This window comes from Syngnathus floridae, chromosome 13 (assembly GCF_059516105.1).
Source record: "Syngnathus floridae isolate MCC-2025c chromosome 13, RoL_Sflo_1.0, whole genome shotgun sequence".
NCBI lineage: Eukaryota > Metazoa > Chordata > Actinopteri > Syngnathiformes > Syngnathidae > Syngnathus > Syngnathus floridae.
The window spans coordinates 13197972-13215778 of NC_142425.1; the positions used below are offsets into that span (position 1 = coordinate 13197972).

The 17807-nt window shown below is 41.5% G+C and overlaps 1 protein-coding gene across 3 annotated transcripts in view; it reads left to right on the top strand.

The window, feature by feature from the left end:
* The window catches only part of nek7 (NIMA-related kinase 7), a 37699-nt gene extending 19892 nt beyond the window's left edge, over positions 1-17807 (top strand). The window contains exons 7-11 of one of the 3 annotated variants that reach the window (XR_015862341.1): positions 248-355; positions 4731-4825; positions 8623-8736; positions 13282-13371; positions 17539-17807. Coding sequence is in view for 1 of the 3 variants with exons in the window: in XM_088395326.1 (XP_088251452.1) it covers positions 248-355; positions 4731-4825; positions 8623-8736; positions 11005-11115 (428 nt within the window). In the remaining 2 variants the exon portion in view is untranslated. Of the gene's footprint in view, positions 1-247; positions 356-4730; positions 4826-8622; positions 8737-11004; positions 13038-13281; positions 13372-13558; positions 14540-17538 lie in introns of those variants that run through there. The other 2 variants (XR_015862342.1, XM_088395326.1) reach the window with 2 other exon arrangements.

Genomic DNA, 17807 nt, shown 5'->3' on the forward strand with positions numbered 1-17807 from the left:
AGCCGCTTCGCAATTATACACGACGGAGTGAGTGAATTTTATTGGCTGATGTGGCTCACCTTGATTCATTACTTCACATCCGAGATGACTGAAGTCAATATTTTCCCCCAAAATACGCCGGCATGCTATACAGATTTTCTCAAATAGGCGTCATCGTAGAACTTCACGGCGACATCCGAAGAAGTTGTTTGATAGCCACAATTTCCTTCGGCATTATCTCCCTAACCTGACTTCCTTTCTTCTTCAGACATCAAGCCAGCCAATGTATTCATCACGGCTACAGGAGTAGTGAAGCTAGGAGATCTGGGACTGGGGCGGTTCTTCAGCTCCAAAACCACGGCTGCTCACTCTCTCGGTAAAGCACGGCAGTTTGCGAGGTCTTTGAAATGAAATACAAACACTCCATGTTTGCGCATACACACACACATGGTTGCAGAAGGCTTGTAATCACCTGCACTTGGATGTGTTTCATTAGCTATGGTGAGAGCAGAGCCATGTGTCATTGGGCCGGCCACGCTGCCTCCTCAGACTTGTGCTTCATAGGCCACTTAGTTACTTCCTGTTCCATTGCCCTTTGACCCCTGTACAGATGGATAGAGAGCACAAGCATCTGACACGCAGCTCAGTCGGGGTCTGTGTGCTGTAATAAAACAAGCTAGCAAAGTTTACAATCAAAGTTACTATTAGCGTTAAGTGGGTGCCTGTTTGCCATAGGAAATAAAATTTGATAACAGGTCCTTTATTTTTTCTTTGAAGGTATGAGAAGCGATAGTAATTAGGATGTTGGCCTTGTTTAAGATGCACGCAAAAAGGGCTGCTAAACCAGAGACAAATTGACAGCATGGAAGCACATGCTCAATGATATTCTTCTCTAATGAGTCGAATGTACAATGAGCCACGTACCGTGAATGTTTTGGTGTGAAGCCAGCATCGATTGAGACGTTTGAGTGATAATTAATTTCTGGAGGAACAGACACTTTTCACTTTTAAGGGTTTAACACAAAAAGACCCACGTACGCCTCTTCAAAATGGTTGTCTCCGAATTTACCATTTGTAAACTGGCCCATGACCCCAACCCATTAAAGTTAATTTGCTGCAACAAAAACACAAATACTGCCGTATGTGGGCATTTGGAGTCATCCCCCCCCCCCACCCCCCACCCCCACCCCCTCCCCTTTTAATCACATAAATAGTATTAATTCTACCATTTGCTGTCGACGGAGCATAACGTCACAGTTGCCAGGTCTCATGATTGGTTGTGACCTGATCTCTGGCAACTGTGATGTCATTTTCAGTCGACAGCAAGCGGCAAAATGGCTGCCCCCCCTGGGATCAATAAAAACAGGTTACAATTATGTTAGCTTAATTGGTTTACATTAAGATTCCCTGATGCAATTAAGTTTGCTTAGTTGTTCTCTGGTTATGTTAAGTTTTAAAGTATAAAACCTTGCATTGTAATAGAGACATGCACTGATTACAGTTTGGCCTGCAGAGATGTCCAAGGAGCTGTCCAACATCTTTCTGGCAGTCTCATGGCTGCTTCAATTAACTCGATTGGAATATGTTGAACATATTCCGCTGTCATTCACACTGTCTCACTTTCCAATGTTGAAGTGTTATTATCACACACAGCATGTTATTCCAGGCCCCCGTACAGCCGTGGCGGCGGCGGCGGTGGCAGCAGCACAGACTGTGGAAAATGTGTGACTCTCATGTGCCAGCGTAAAAATGTCTGCAATTGCTCAGGAAACGTTAAGACCACAGCACCCTCTTTAGGCTGACCGGGGACAGGCAACTGGATTCCCGGGGGGGTCAACATACTTAAGTTATTTGGATATCGTCTTACAAAAATACATTTTTAATTTTAGCCTCAAATAATATATAATATTTTCATCCATGTTTCTGAATCCATCATTAACACATATTTAGAAAAAGCCAGTATATACCCACACAATATTTATAATGGCTTTTTTCACATCAATGTCATTGAGTATGTGTTTTTATTACAAAGGCCTATATAAAAGTATGATTATTACTCAACTCGAATAACAATTTGCAGGGGACTCATTGTGTCACCAAATATCCTTGGCTTCTCCTGCGACAACCATTGACGTTTTTTGAAGTTGCAGACACCCTTCTCGTCATTCCTTAGTACCCTTCCCCTGCTATGTCCATCTCCCGTTGCACATAGCTGAGATGTGTGTGTGTGTGTGAGATGCAAAAGAGGAAAAAGTGAAAGCAGTACATGGTGACAGACTGAAAATGGGCAAAAAAAAATATGGAGGTGCAGAAGAAACTGAGAAAGAAGGGCAGAATGTGTTCAGTGCTGGAAAATAATGACTGTTTGACAGTAAAAAAGAAACCTTAGCAAAAAGGAAAAATAGTAGTGGAAATACAAAAAAAAAAAACTGTGGGACGAGCCATTTATTTGTGCATGTTTTCACAGTGGTGTCCCAGTGCGGCTCTATAATAAGCCCAGTCCCCGCGCTGAACAGTAGACGCCGCCATGGTGGTCCAGCCATTGACAGAAGCTTTAAAACTAAAGGCCAACACTCCCTTTTTATCTCCTGCACATTGTCAGACTACTTCCATTCATACATACATGATTACTTTCGTTTTCTGAAATATGTGTATACATTTAAGCTACGCAAACTTTAAATAGTGTTTCTGCCGTAAAGTAATCTCAGTTGGATTGAAATATTTTTATGCTAAAATATTATCTAAATAAAAGCAAAATGAAAGTCCACATGAAAAAAAAAAAATTCTTTTTATGACAGATAGTCTAATAAATTGGAAAAGCACTGTTACGTATGAAAACGTCATATACAAAATATTGAGGAGTTTTTTTGAGTGGAAGATAATCTGCAGTGTCGGCCTGGGCCAGGCACTAAAATTAGAGACACAATCGAACAAAAGAAAGAAAACAACCAGAAAGATGATATAGCAAAAAAAAAAATAGCCAGTAATATATCGTCAAATATACCCCTGATTGATTCACACCTTCAACGAGGGCTGCGTTAATGATGTGAACAGCGCGATGAGAAAATACACACAAAGCAGAACACAAGTTGGAACACTCTGGATGGGGGGGGGGGAGAGAGGAAGGCTGATATTGGAGATAAATCTGATGATTGAGACATATATTTATAGCCATGCAAGTCTTTTCTTTAAAAGCCAGCAACAAAGTTGTACAGACTACTCGTGCCAAAATCAGAATCAGGGCACAGTAGGACATGTAGGAAAAGCAAACACTTGCATGTGACTTAACGGTGGTTGCTGTGATTCTCCAAAATGTCAAAATCTGTCAAAGCCTGCCAATAAAAAAAATAAAAAAACTGTTCGCAAATAATGGAAACAGCATTTTTATGAACTGACATTCGCTAATTCACCTTTTACATCAACTTAATAGTTTTATGAAAAATACAGTCGAGGTCACATTTGTAAAAAATGAAATGAATCCCTACGACTTTTCAATTTATTTGGATGAATAACTAACGTGCCCTTAATTGAACATGCAGAAGCAGCCTCAACCTAGCGCGCTTGTCTTTTTATGCAGGCATTAGCATATGAGAGCTTGATTCTTTTGAATTAGCTAATCACCAATGTTAGGGGGCTTATTCCAACCGTTTCGCCAGACAACACACACATACTAAAAAAATTGCTGATGATCAATTAGAGCTCTCTGTTTATTCCTCATCGTCTTTGCAGAATTTTTTTTTTAATAACGAATGACACTTCATTAAAGTGTTTTCTCAGCCTAATTGTACCTTCACCCAAAATTTCAACTCCCATTACCTGCTATTCTCTCGTTAGCACTTCAATTACTCACGAGCCTATTTTCCCGTGGAAGCTTCTGACACACCCACCACTGGAAATTGGATCATTTCTTTACTGTGACATGAATTTAAATTTCATTCAAAATGATATAGAAGACATATAGCGTTGTTGAAGACAAAATCTGGAGTCTCTCAATTCCTCCAAGTTTCCACATAAATTTGCTTTAAACTTTGTGGAATGAGTACATGTTAGTAAAAGGCCCAACCAGATGTGATCAGCGTAATGTAAAACTGCTGCTGGATTTGCTTGGTCGACTTTTACATGGGAAATCCCAGCAAAACAGAAAGCAGCCCTTCCCACTCCAAACGCTAAGAATGCAGAAAATCTCGGGAGAAAGCGACAGACGTGATGTCAAGCTGCGGTTCCTGTCCGAGTCCAGTTGGGTGAAGGTCTGATTCTCTGGAATGCGGCCAGTCGCCATGCTAGTTTGGGATTCTTGAGTTTCCAAAAACCAGAACCAGAAAACGGGCCTGCTTTTCAGGCTCCGTCAATGCTCCTGGGGCGTCTTCAATAGCTGCTGTTTCAGATCATTACCAAGCCGGCTAATCAAAAGTGATTGATGTATATTTTGCGTCTGCCGCATATACAAGTTTGTCATGCTTTAACAATTATGCGCACTTTATGGCCAAGCGGGGTTATATGCAACCTGTAAATATCATCTTACTTGAGCTGACTAATAATTAATAGGGGCAATATACTTGAACGACTCCCTGTAGTTTTCCTTACTTGCACCCTTACGAAAATTCTTTCCAACCTCTGAACTCGACATGGTTGAAAAGACTCGTCCGCTTTCCTTTACCGTGCCAGCGTGCGCCACTAAACTGTGGAGAGCAATGCAAACGGTAATAATCACTGTTTCTCCTGCTCTTTTTTTTTTTTCTTCTATCATCTAGTGGGTACACCATACTACATGTCACCGGAGAGGATACACGAAAACGGATACAACTTCAAATCGGACATTTGGTCGCTGGGGTGCCTGCTCTATGAGGTAAGTACAGAGAAACAATAAAATTTTAAATCATTATATGAAATAATTTTGCAACTCTAGTTCTGCGTCTGAGGTGACATAGGAATGGGAAATTCACTTAGACTGTTATCATAAAGTGTCATTGCTAAAAACCTTCTGGGGTGGGGCTTAAGAATGACGACCTATTCAACCTACAGCAGAGATGGATTCCATCCAGCAGGTCAGGGTAAAAGCCTTTTTGAAGAAACTGCCCATAGTGCATCCACATGTGGAAACTTTCTCTCCACTCTTTTTTTTTTCTCTTCTCCAACCCTCCCTTCTGTTCCATTCCCTCTTTGTGCCTCCCCTTTCCTCGTTTAACCTTCAGGCATAAGGAATTCACAGAGACACGATCCACATTGATTTCACTCTGAACATGGTAACAACTGAGAATTGTACAACAACTCCATTTTTTTTTTCCTCCCCTCCATCCCGGTGCCTGTGGCATGGGTAACGTCCAAAGGGTCTGTCAATACCTGGTCATTGTATCAGCATCTATCTTCATCTTCCATTCTGTTTGATCCCTTTCTCCTCGTGTCCAACCTCATTACGTCCTTTGACGCTCCATGAGACCAAACCCCTCCTCTCTGATAATATTAGTCGTTATCTCCCAGGGTGACATGGAAGCTAAGGAGGCGGAGTTTATTCCACACCACTTGATGACAACAAACATGTCTCCTATTACTGATAAAAAAAAAACAACAACACTTTTTTAATTTATACAGACACATTAGTTTGAGTGGAGAAGAAGAATACCTTGATGGAGGTGGGCCATGTTAAATGAGTCTGTCTGTGTCTCATTACAAGCCCACTCCAGTCTATGGATTGATGTTGCTTTTATGAGAGCCAGCATCCTTGGTTACATGTGATGAGTTGCCCCATGGCTAAGTCTGTTTTTTTTTTATTGTGGACTGTTTTTTGAAGAAGCCTCCTTTAAACGTTTTACATGGTATTCATTACGTTTTCCCAGTACCTTTTGTAGCTTTTCTTTTTTTTCCCAAATAATGTAATCTGCTTAAAACGATCGCATCCCTTTTTGCATTTGATTTAGTGAGCTAAAAAAATGGAATCATTTCTTTAAAATCAACACACCAATATAGCAACTGCTTAGATCCATTTAGAAAGTCCTTCTCAGTTTTTCGTACGTAACACTTTACCAGTTGCCTTTATTATTAATATGTCAAAAGTTGAATAAAATCCCGGCTCCAATGGGACTAGGTATTTTTTTAATGACTGTCCTCAGACACTCTGACTTTGTTCCTTGATGAATATATCATCAGAAAGAAACATGAAGGACCAATGTGAAGATAAAAAAGTCATGCTTTCTTCATTTGGACCAAATGTGTGTGTGTGTGTGTTACTGCATGTCCACACATTTGGTTGCTATAATTTGAAGATAGTATGTTGACAAGCGTTAATGCGAACAGCCCTCGCGGAGGATATCTGGAGAAGCTTGACGTGTTGCGCAGATGTTTCCAGAAACCGAAAGCCAAAACAAAATTAGTGCTAATTGAACAAGGAGGACATTTGCAGACCTCGTGTTAGGTTCGGGAAAAGACTCGCTGAAGAAAAGCACAGACTATTTCTCTTTGTGCGTGTCTGTGTGTTCCACCACCGACAACTGGCAGACAGCAGGCATGCGTCCGCATTGAATCTTTCTGGAATATCAATGAAGCATGCACACACAAACACGCACAGACCTGGGCCTCAGAGGTCAGACAGTGAGTCAATCATCTACCCCGATGCAATGACACCAAAAAAAAAAAAAGAGTTTGTGCGGCGTGCATGTTTATGGGTGTGCGCTCGCTCGCTCACGCAGGGGGGCCAGCAGCTGTCAGGGGCGAGGAGCAGCAGACACTAATGAAGCAGATGAATAGTGCAAAAACTCCCAAATAAAAACAGGACACTTGACATTTTTCATCTGTCAAAAGTAGAAGATGCATGAAAATACGTTGGGGTCTTGTTTAACCCTCTGCCTCCTGGTATCGAGCCCCCCACCCCAAGCCCCCCTCCCCATCTTCCTGTGTGTCTGTTTCACTCTCCTCCTCCTTTTTTTTTTTTTGTCTTACTTACTTTGAAGTGTATATTTTGGGTAAACACTCAGCGGTCCTCCCAAACATGCGCTCTGTTATAGTAAATCAAAAGGCAGACAGTGAGAGAGCAAAAAAAGAAAATTTCCAGGCCATTGAAAGGAACTTCTACAGTAAAAAGATTTTTTTTTTTCCACGTTTGACATTTACCTTCTGCATTTTGATATCTTTTTACAGTAATTGAGAGTGATTAGTGGAAGTGAAACTGGAAGCTCTTTGACATTTATTACAAATGTCTCACACCTCTCACACTGGCATTTTAGCTTGGAATGAATTGATTAAATACTCAACTGATTTAATGGCCAGCAATTTAATGTTAGTTTTAATTGATATGGATAAGTAAGGTCATTCCTGTAGGGTTCGTAATTAGTCAAGGGGGAGTATAGCCTGCCCTGAAATGGTGGTATTTTCAGATGGCACAAAGAATTTTTTTATCTCTTCACTAAAAAAAAAAAAAAATCCCATTGCATTTACAGCCAAATAAAATCATTTGGATGCAGATACATTTGTTAAGTTAAAAAGAATATCTGCTTTTCAGATAACGATCTACTTGGTAAAATAAAATTACGTAAATTCAACACAATCAGTGTACTCACACGATTTGCAGATTCTATTTTTGTTTTTGGAATGTTTTTGGAATTCCAGAGATGCCAACAGCATCAAGTCTCTGCTTGCTGTGTGGCTTTTCAACAGCTACTGACTTGATATGATGCATTTTTTCCTGGAAGAAAATGTTTGTCTTTAAAATTATTTAACTGGATGATATCCCAAATAGGGCTATTTTTGCAGCGGCCAGAGCACCCCCCCATATGAAAATTGTAAAACAAAGTTTTACTACTTTTGCTATTAATTAGGCACATTCTCGACTATTCCTCAAACATGTCTCGAATTGATAGCAGTCAACTAAGTCGACTCAACAGCATATGCATAAACATCCCTGGAAAAAGTTGCAAATTTGATTTCAATGAAATAATATTTGCATATTTGCAACCAGCTCTTTTGAAATATGCATATTAATATGGATCACAATATATTTTATCCCCGGTTAAGCGGTCATGCATCACACAGCATCTATTCAACTTTTCAGTGACAATGCAAGTATTGGGCAATACAAAAATTAACAGCGTAGTTGTCTATTTTCGGGAAGGCTGTAGAAATTCTTGACGTATTTGCACATAGCAGTAAAAGTCGACTGCCGACTTCCCCATCCACATCTGTTTCCCCCCTCCCCACCCCTCCTCCAGAGTGTGTCGTTTTCCCCTGAAGCTCACTTCATGACTCTTTTTTCCTCTCCACTCCTTCGTTCAGCTCCAAGTCTCGTATGGCGCACAGTGATTCTTCAGTTTAAATTTGATTGATTTTGTTAGCTGCAAATGTCAAGCCATTAAAGCCCTAAAATAGGTGCAATTAAATCGTGTGTACTGCACATCTGAAGAATAATGATGAATTGATTTCCGCAGCTCTTTTTCCACTTTGACATGAATTATTTGACATTAGCCTGGCTGAAATTAGCGACACGCTAAAGGCTTGTGAATATGTTTCTGTTTGCAGTATAATTTAAAGTCATCTCTTTGGAGCCTGCTAATGTTTCAGTCTATAAGTGTGATTGGTTTAGTACAATCTGAACTGTTTTTTTGCACTTTCACATTTTTTCCTGACTTTATTTTTTGCATGTCCTTTGCATTTCAGATGGCAGCGCTACAGAGTCCATTCTACGGAGATAAGATGAACCTTTACTCCCTTTGTAAGAAGATCGAGCAGTGTGACTACCCTCCTCTTCCATCAGATCATTACTCCGAGGAAGTAAGTCATGTCGTACATCACTTGCACTTAGCGCTCTGCGGTAGGTTTGGATCTGCTCACCTATTTATTCCCATTGGTGAACACTTGGGTCTTGAAATGTTCAGTGAACAACACTTTAGACCAAAATGACCACTTTCTCTTTTTCTGTGCCAACGCGCTGATTTTGACTTGTATTGACTTTTTTTTTTTTTTTTAAACAACTGAAATCCATCCAAATGTCAGTACACAGTGTGTTTCGCTATAATATCATTACTCTCTGATCAAAAGGCCGTGATTTTAAACGTTTGAAAATGAAATCCCACGTATTAAAAGCATCTGTTTGTGCTAAAAAGTAGGGTGAAAGAAAATGAGCTTGTGTGTCAGGTTTCCCCTGGCTAAATGTGAAATGATCTAGCGTAGTACGGCAAAGCCTCATCGGTGCACATAGGACATGTAATGCAGCCAGGCTGCGGTTAACAATGGCATGCTAGCTGATTGCTTGTGCATGGTTACGTTGAAACGTAGCTTAAACCCACTCCACAAATGTTGACAGCAAATATATTTCGATGTTTATAAATCCTACAGGAGCACAAAATCGCATTATGAGAATGACTGAAAATTTGACTGCGATTGCGCATCTCTGAAGAGCTTTTTCGATCTGTACGGTGGCCCTGAAGTACAAAACACTACAACAAATAACTAAACACATTTGGGGGGTTTTCTGTTTTTTTTTTGTGTCTATTTTATTTCACTGCTTTTTGGGGGGTTGGGTTCTTTGCCGTTGTTTAGCTTTTTGTTCCTATGTTTGTTTTATTTGTTTGGTATTTTATCGTTTTACTTATGTTTCTTTTTTTCTTGAACTATTGTGTTTAGTTTTTTTTATTTTGGTATTTTCCATTCGCTATGTGGTTTCGCTCTTTGTGTTTTTTAAATTTGCTGGCGTGTTTTGCACTTCAGGGCCACCGAAGGAAGATCTGTCCCTTTACTGTTTTCTCTGAATGACTGCTTTGCTTCACTTAACTTTGTAAGCAGCAAAAAACCACAAGGAGGAAAAAAAATAAAAATACCCCTATTAGCACAAATAACATACCTTATTTTCTCTTTGCAGGCTATTAAAATAAATAAAAAAGTATATATATATATATATATTTATTATATATCTTTATTTTTAAAACGCATACGAATATAGTCCTTGAAGGTAAAAGCGGGTGTCCGTTGCCTGCATTGAAATGACGTCTCCGCTTTGCGGGTCCACAGTGGGTAGTTAGAAGTTTCTCCACTAACTCCTGCAGAGTGTTTTTCATTGCACTTTGGTGTTTACTTCATTAGGTTGACAAAGGCTAATTGCATGGCGTTTCATGTCTTTGCACATGCTTTCTTTTTTTTTTTTTATGTGCATGAGCCGTGGCAGCAGCGCGTATTTGTTACAGTAGCTCCCTCTCTCTGCCAGCGCTCGGAGCTGGAGCGTGCCCCACATGTCACCCCCATCCCGCAGATAGGGAGACAAAGCGATAGAGTGAGCGAATGATGGCTGATGGAGATGAGGGGGGGTGCCTACAGCGCCTGTCTGGATGTAAACAATGCTCCTGAAGGATCGGCGGCAAACTGTCAGCTGCTCATCTTTGTTGTGTCATTTAACCATCTCCGTCTATGCTTCCCCCGCTTCCCCCCTTGCCTCCCTTCACCAACGCTCGCTCCCCCCTCCACCCGCCACCTGACACTTTACAGCCCCCCCCTCACTCGCCATGCAAAGAAGCACATGAATATTTTACATATCTGCATCTTTTCTCAACCCCACCCAAATCTCCATTCGGCGCTACTAATTTTCAGACTATCTGAATTTACATCTCTCTCTCTCTCACATATGCACGCAGTGGCTGACGAGAGCTCGTCCGGGCCACTGCCGTTGCCGTGAAGTTGGCAGACAGTTACCATAGCGACCTCGCATAGATGTGTTCCCCCCCCCCCCCTTTATTCTCTTCTTTTTTTAATGATGGTGGTGGCTGTTCCGCCTGCAAGCCTGTCTATCTATCTGCTCCAATCAGCCGCTTGGCTTGGCTTGGTGTGTGTGAGCGCCGGCGATGGAGTGGCAGCACCATGCGCCTGTGCGGACCCGAGTCAAACGCTGCCAACCGGCAAGCGATTAGTGTCCTCGGTCCAGTTACCTGTTGCTACCACCGTAGCGAGTGCCCGTCAAGAGTTTCTTGTCTTTTGGCTGTGGTTCCAATGACATCATTCTCATTAATGCCATTATTTTTCCTTTCCCCCCTTCCCCTTGTGATGCATCAGCTGAGGAATTTGGTAGATATGTGCATCAACCCCGACCCGGAGAAGAGGCCGGACATCACCTACGTGTACGACATCGCCAAACACATGCAGAACCTGACGCAGGGCAGCTAAGCCCGGAATTGCACAAACTATAGCTTGTAGAAACACATCCCTCCTCAATTTCCATGCTGGACGTGTACACATCTATCTGCTTCTATGCAAATACTTAGTCCAGAGCTCATTGTGATAAGCGGACAGCATTTATAACATGGTTTTTGGAGGAATGTAAAACGTGAGCGGCAGCCTAAATCCTTCCTGCGCAAGGTAAACAACAAGCCCAATCAAATCTGTCCATTGTATATCACTGTTCATATCCTAGCTTGAATATTCTTTTCATGAAGGGCCACCCCCAAAAATGGTTTACACGCAATACTTCAACGCTAACCGTTTTCCTAACAAATGCTGTAAAATATGACGGGAAAGAGAAAGTCAATGATTATTGAGAGATGTAATAAGAAGGTTCGGATGCAAGTGTCGCAGAGGTGAGGTAGCGGTTGCCGAATTTGGAAAGCTGGCTCGGTTCAGAGGTGCAGGTGGGAAAACATGGGCAAATGTCTACACAGCGCTTTGAATGTTTGTCACTTTGACACTCCACTTTCAAGAGTCTGCCTCCCTTTCGACATCCTTGAAGGAGTAGTATGACGAAATATCAAAAAGAAAAAAAAAATCTGTTTCACATTCTGTTTACTTTTCTCACCCACACAAAAAACATTGTGTTTGGGAGCAGCCGTAAATGAAAATACGCAAACATGCTGATGACCAGACGGGGAAGGTGTGATGGACATTTTCGCCTTACGTTTCCTTATGCAGGGAACAAAGAGACAAATAATCTTTGCCTTGTGTATATATATATTGTCCATTCAATGTGTATCTCACGGCAAATAGCAGATGATGAGTTGTATCATATTTTGTTGCAAATGTTGTTCATTCATCAGCTTTGTCAGCATCTGTCCGTCCGTCTGTCACCGCGCAAACACTCCACAAACATGCTGCACTGAATACACTGTATCTTGCTATTATATCAAAGCGGTGAAGGAGTATTATTATTATTATTTTGTTTTTTAGGATACGGGAATACTATCTATTAGTGGATTGTTCCCTCAATGGAGTTTTTTTGTCCATCATTTTACAAACTCCTTGTGAGAACCGGCTGGTCCACATGGTTTGTGAATTGTAGTGTAACATTTACATGAAATCGGTTTACAACAGTGTGACATACACGTCGAGCACTGACTCATTAGTTTACTGTACTGCATCTCCGTGATACTTCATCCACATCGGCGCTAACGCAGCTTTTAGCATTTAGCAATCGACTACAAAACGTTCATCAAGCAAAGCCCTTACCAAAGTAATATTTTGGATTATAATCATTTGTCATGCAAAACTCTCCAACCACAGTCAAACATTTTCAATTTCAGCCATAATCGTAAAAATCGATTGTTGTCTCCCACAATGGTGTTGCACCAAGACTTTCAGTATTTCTAGTGATTCTGAGCATATTTTTATGAGCATGTTAGTTTCAACGGCATGCCAAAGTCCTTAGTGTTTATAAAGTAAAATGCTTTTATTTTTTTTTCTTACATTGTCCACCTTTCCCCGTCCAATCGATCCATTTGCCTGAAGTTGGGCGTGCACATGGAGTGTTATGTTTTTGTTTGCGCACCGACAATGAGATCTAGGTCGTTTGTAAGTCGTCACAAGGGGCTTGTTAAACATACATAGTACTGGGGGATTATGGCGCTGAAATCCTTCTTCACGCAGAGTATCACTGGGCCCCATTATTTTGACCTTGACTCACTTCCATTTTCCACCTTATGTAAGTTGTGTTTGGTTGGAGAGTGGAGGGGCTTTTCCCCAAAAGTGAAATAATAGGCTCCTACTGGCTTTGGCTTTATTTATGGTTGGGCTAGTTGTTGTTTTGCTTTCATCTCGTGTCCCACCAATGCCATGTATTTTAGCTTAATGCAATAAAGCTCCAACATTTCTCCTGAGTATTTGAGTGTGCACTTTTATTTCATTTTGATTTTACCCGTAGTTTTTTTTAAGCTAGTTAGCTTGATTATTTTTAGTTTCTTAGTTAGTTGTTTTTATTATAGTTTTTGTTTGTTGTAGCATTGTATTTTTTTTTCACTATGTGGAGTGTTTGTCCCCACTCCACATATGAAAAATAAAAAAAAAAGTCATTATTGTGCAATAAAGTAAAGTTAACTACAGTTTCATTTGACCTTCCTTTTGCAGGGAATTACAGCTATACCGAAAAAGACTTAAAATGAAAATTGTGTGTTGTCTGAGGACTGCAGATAATGTTTGGCACAACCAAGTTAAAAGGTAAGTTCATATTGTGGAAAATAATTTATAAAATAAGTGATCAAGGCAATATCTATCCATCATTTCATATCTTGTACTATCGTTGCTACTTTTTGGTTTTGACACATCTAAACCAAGACCAAACCTGTAGTGTCGGAAATCAGGCCTCCTTGTTGACATGATAAATGATAAGACCAATCATTTTCAGATATCAATCATTTCATGACTTGAACTTTCATGTCGTCAACTTGCTCCGATGCCCCCGGCGGCCAAAACGCATTTGATCCGAAAGCTACTTGGAAGACTTTTCCAGCAGAGAGGAAATGATCTTTTATGTTAATCCCATTGAGTTGCTTGTGAAGTGTAAAAAGCCTGTTAAATGATGAAAAGTGGAAAAAGGGCAGAAGTTGCCATGTGAAAACATCCCTGTCAGCTCCCTGTGTACTAGCCTTAAGGTGAACTACGTCGACATGCTTCCACTCATCTCCAGAGGTAATGTTTGCTTAAAAGGCATGTAGACATCTGCTCAAACTCTCGCGTTCAATCCCGAATGAGCAGACACACTAAATCTCCGAGTTAGGAGTTTGATCATGTGTGCTCGCGTGGAGGCCTCCAGGATAGTGTGACTCTAAAGTTCATGTCAAACCGGCTTGCTCTGGGATACGGCTCCGACACAAGGAGTGGATGTGAGACGGGGAACAGGCAATTATTTTACTGCTTCCTTCTAGTTTGTGTGCGCTTTGCCGTGCAAGGCCCGCAAAAAACACTTTTCCTTTCTATACTTTTTCCCCGAGTCTAATGCAAAAAAATCAAATTTGGCATTTGCACCAGAAGCAAACTTTCTCATTGGAGCCGTTGCGCTAATTTCTGTTGTGTTCTTGTTATGTATGAGGTCATTAGCAAAGTGCTGGTTGGTTATCGTGCCTGGCCTCCCCCGAGTAACGCTCCCCATCCCCTCCTAGCACTACGCCAGTCTCCAGGTCCTCCCAATCCCTCTTGGCGCGGGAGGGGGGGTCTTTTGCCATAATGAACTCCACAGGGACTGTTGTTCAGTTTCATTGCGGCACGAATTGCTCCCATGGAGCCTGGAATGCAGTAAAAACAAACAGAAGTAAATATCTGGAATTAATACATGTGGCTGTTAGCGGGCCCTCCCCCTCCCCTTTGCCCTCCTCTGCTTCAAAGTATAGAAACATTAATACGCTTGCTATGATTTTTTTTAAAGGTTGACCAGTGTTATGTTCTCCAAACGCTTGATCCCATAACCATGTAGCCCTAAGTCCATCTTGTGGTGGAAACTCTTCACTGCACTTTTCTTCATCTGCTTAGCTTTCATTGTTTAAAAGGAGGAGAATGACATCAGGATATGTAAATGAGCAAATGTCTTTTTTTTGGGCTATTCAGGGGTGTTGAATTTGTAAATTATTACTGATAATCGTTACTTTGCAATTCCTCCGCTGTTTTTTTTTTTTAAAATTAAGAAACAAGTTATGTTATAAAAATGCTTGTGAAAAAAACAATTAGCATAAACAAAATAAAACATTGAATGAAAGAAACAATAAGAAAGTAAAGCAGTGGTCAGACCAATCACTGCTAATTAGGTTACTCATTTATGATTAATAAACAATATACCTAATAGCAGATTCTTATACGATGGTCTGATAAATAATAATTAATTCAGACATTTTTTTTAGCTTTAGGGCTATTTCATATTTTAATGCTATTTTTAATATTAATATTTATTCAATTAAATGCCAATACACGCCGCTATTTAACATTTTAATGCTGTTTTTAATATTAATATTTATTCCATTAAATGCCAGTGCACACCGCTTGAGAAGTATACCATTGAAAAACAGCAAGGCCTTTGCTCAACCTTAAAATAGGCTTTGCGTTTAAACGTCTCTGAGGTAAAGTATAATTTATGTGTCTGTATATGTAGATTTAAGAGTTTAAAAAAGAAAATAGTGGGATAAATTCTCAGCTCATCATCTGTCCCAGGTGATATTCAAGTGGGGGGGAAAAAAATAGGACCGTTCCAGAGGACATTGACTTGATTTCCCAGCGACCCCCTTCCCGTTTGTTTGTTTTGTTTTTAGAAGCCCGGAATATCAATACTTGAGTGCACATTTGTAATAGCTTGTGGCGCATCCTTGGCTACGGCAGCCTGAGCTTCAAACATATTAGTTTGCTGGGAGAGAACAATCACCAGGGACAGCAGCGCCGTCCTGTTCATCATTTGAAAGCCGCTATTGTTTGAACTTATGAAACTTTAAACAGGTTAAACTCATATTTAGAATGAAAGGCGCCGGCTTTTTCGGGTTGCCGTATTTGTCAGGATGCTCTCTCCTGAGGTTCGCATAAAGAAAAGGCTCCCCTTGCAGTCATTTTTCACTCACTCGCTCGCTCCACCCAGCAGGCTACCTGATACACAAACACACACATGATGGCGCACACAGAGCACCTAATAAGCATGTGTATGCACAAGCGCTGGCGTAATGACTGACTTTTGGCGCCGCATGTCCTTAATCTGCGAGCACCGGGCCGGCGCAGGGGGGGCACGCCAAAGTACAAGGAGCCTGCGGTGAGCTCGGACAAAATCAAAAGCTAAGTGGCTCGCTAAAGCAGTCGGCCGCTCTTAAAAGCCTCGCCGCGCTCTTCCTCGTCTCTCGCTTAACAAAACGAAACTCAGCCTTCCGGAACGGGCATTTTCCCAAACGGTTAAGCACTGGCTGAAAATTCGGTCTTAAATGTTTTCAAAAGAAAGCTGAAGCTAAGACCAGGGCTTGACACGCGCACACGTACACAAATACGGTCACGCTCGGCTCCTTGTTTTTCCTTCTTCTGTGTAATGCGCAGCTTTCGGAAATACGGAAACACGCCGACTTCAAGTTGACACTTAACGTCACATCCGTGTCTTTAATCTTTTTTAAATGTGAAAACAAAACCGGGAGCACTTTTTGACACTTTTGATGTGAAAGCAGTCCACAGTAAGCACTCGGGAAATGCAATTTCTTTTAGTTATTCAGACAAAGCCATTTTCTTTTTGGACGATAAGTATCAGGAGGTTTTACGTCCTTTTTAAAGTCTCCGATATTTTCGCCCTCTGCCAGACTTCCGAAAGGATTTCCCTCACTGTCACGCACGCACACACGTGCTGGGCTCTAATAAAATAAGCACTCGAGCCATAAAGTTGCCAATGAGCTGTCCCCAAATAAGCACATCTGTCAGCCCGACTTAAACGGACTTTAAAGAGTCACTTTTCAAGATGAAGGTCAGCCGCACATAGACTCAGATCTCGGCCAAAGAATATTTGCTATTAAAAGGCGGGATTCCTTCACCAACTAAACATTTTGAAGCTATTCGGTATAGTCATGCAAGATTACGCAGCACTGTTTTTCCCTTTAATGACCATCATACTTTTTTTTTATTTTTTTACTACCAGCCCGGTTAAATTCAAAACATGACTCTCTTGCACACAACTTGAGCTCATAGGCAAGCTCGCTCTGTGTCTCACCTCATAACTGCAAAAGCCAGGACGATAAACTCATTGCAGGTCTCAAATTTAGGCCGGGGTAGTTTTTGCGTCTCGGGAGGGATTTAAACACAACTGCCGCTGGAGTCGAGACAGAGATGAGATGAGATGAGCTGAGCTGAGCTGAGGAGCCTTGTAACGGCGTGTGAGAGAGACGTGGGGGGGGGGGGATGTTGTACACTTGGCCATGCTGGCTTCCCTCATTCACACGCTCCTTTCTGAACTGCAGCCAAAGCTCCCTGCGCCCGACTCTTTACCTCCGCTAGGATGATCAAACCAAACATTCTAAAAGTCTGTTTTGAAGGTTGCTGAGCAGGCAGCAGAGGGGCAATGAAAGAGCACGGCGCAGGGCAAGGGCTGTCAGCAAATCCCAAACACGGTAACCGATCTTACTTAAGATGAGGCGGTGGTGAAGCGGCATCACCTGATAGACAGCCAAGGAGTCGACCTTTTTTTTTCTTCTTTATGGAACAAACAAAAAGTTAAAAGAAAAACTTGCGTCATTGATCTGCCTTTTCTGGATATAAGCAATAGCTGAAAGATGACTGGGGTTCGGGGTTGTCTCTCAGATTTCAATCCCTGCTCCTCTGTGATCAATAAAAGTGAGCTGGAATCAAAGGCAGCCCTCTTTACTATTGTCTATTCTCCGTTAGCAGACAGACTGAGGAGCCTTTGATCGCCCTGTCTGCAGGGCCCACAGCCAAACCCATCCTCCCCCCACCACCTTCAGGTGAGCCCCGTTTGTGTGTGAAGGCGGCGGAACCCAAACGCGAATCACAGAGAAAGCGAAAGCGCTCGCCGACCACAACATTGCTACACTATCCGCTCCATGTCACGAGAGCGACGCTACGAATCAAAAATGATTTTTAGAGACACCGTTACGTTGCTATTTATTTAGCGGTAATTGTTGTAGAGCGACAAT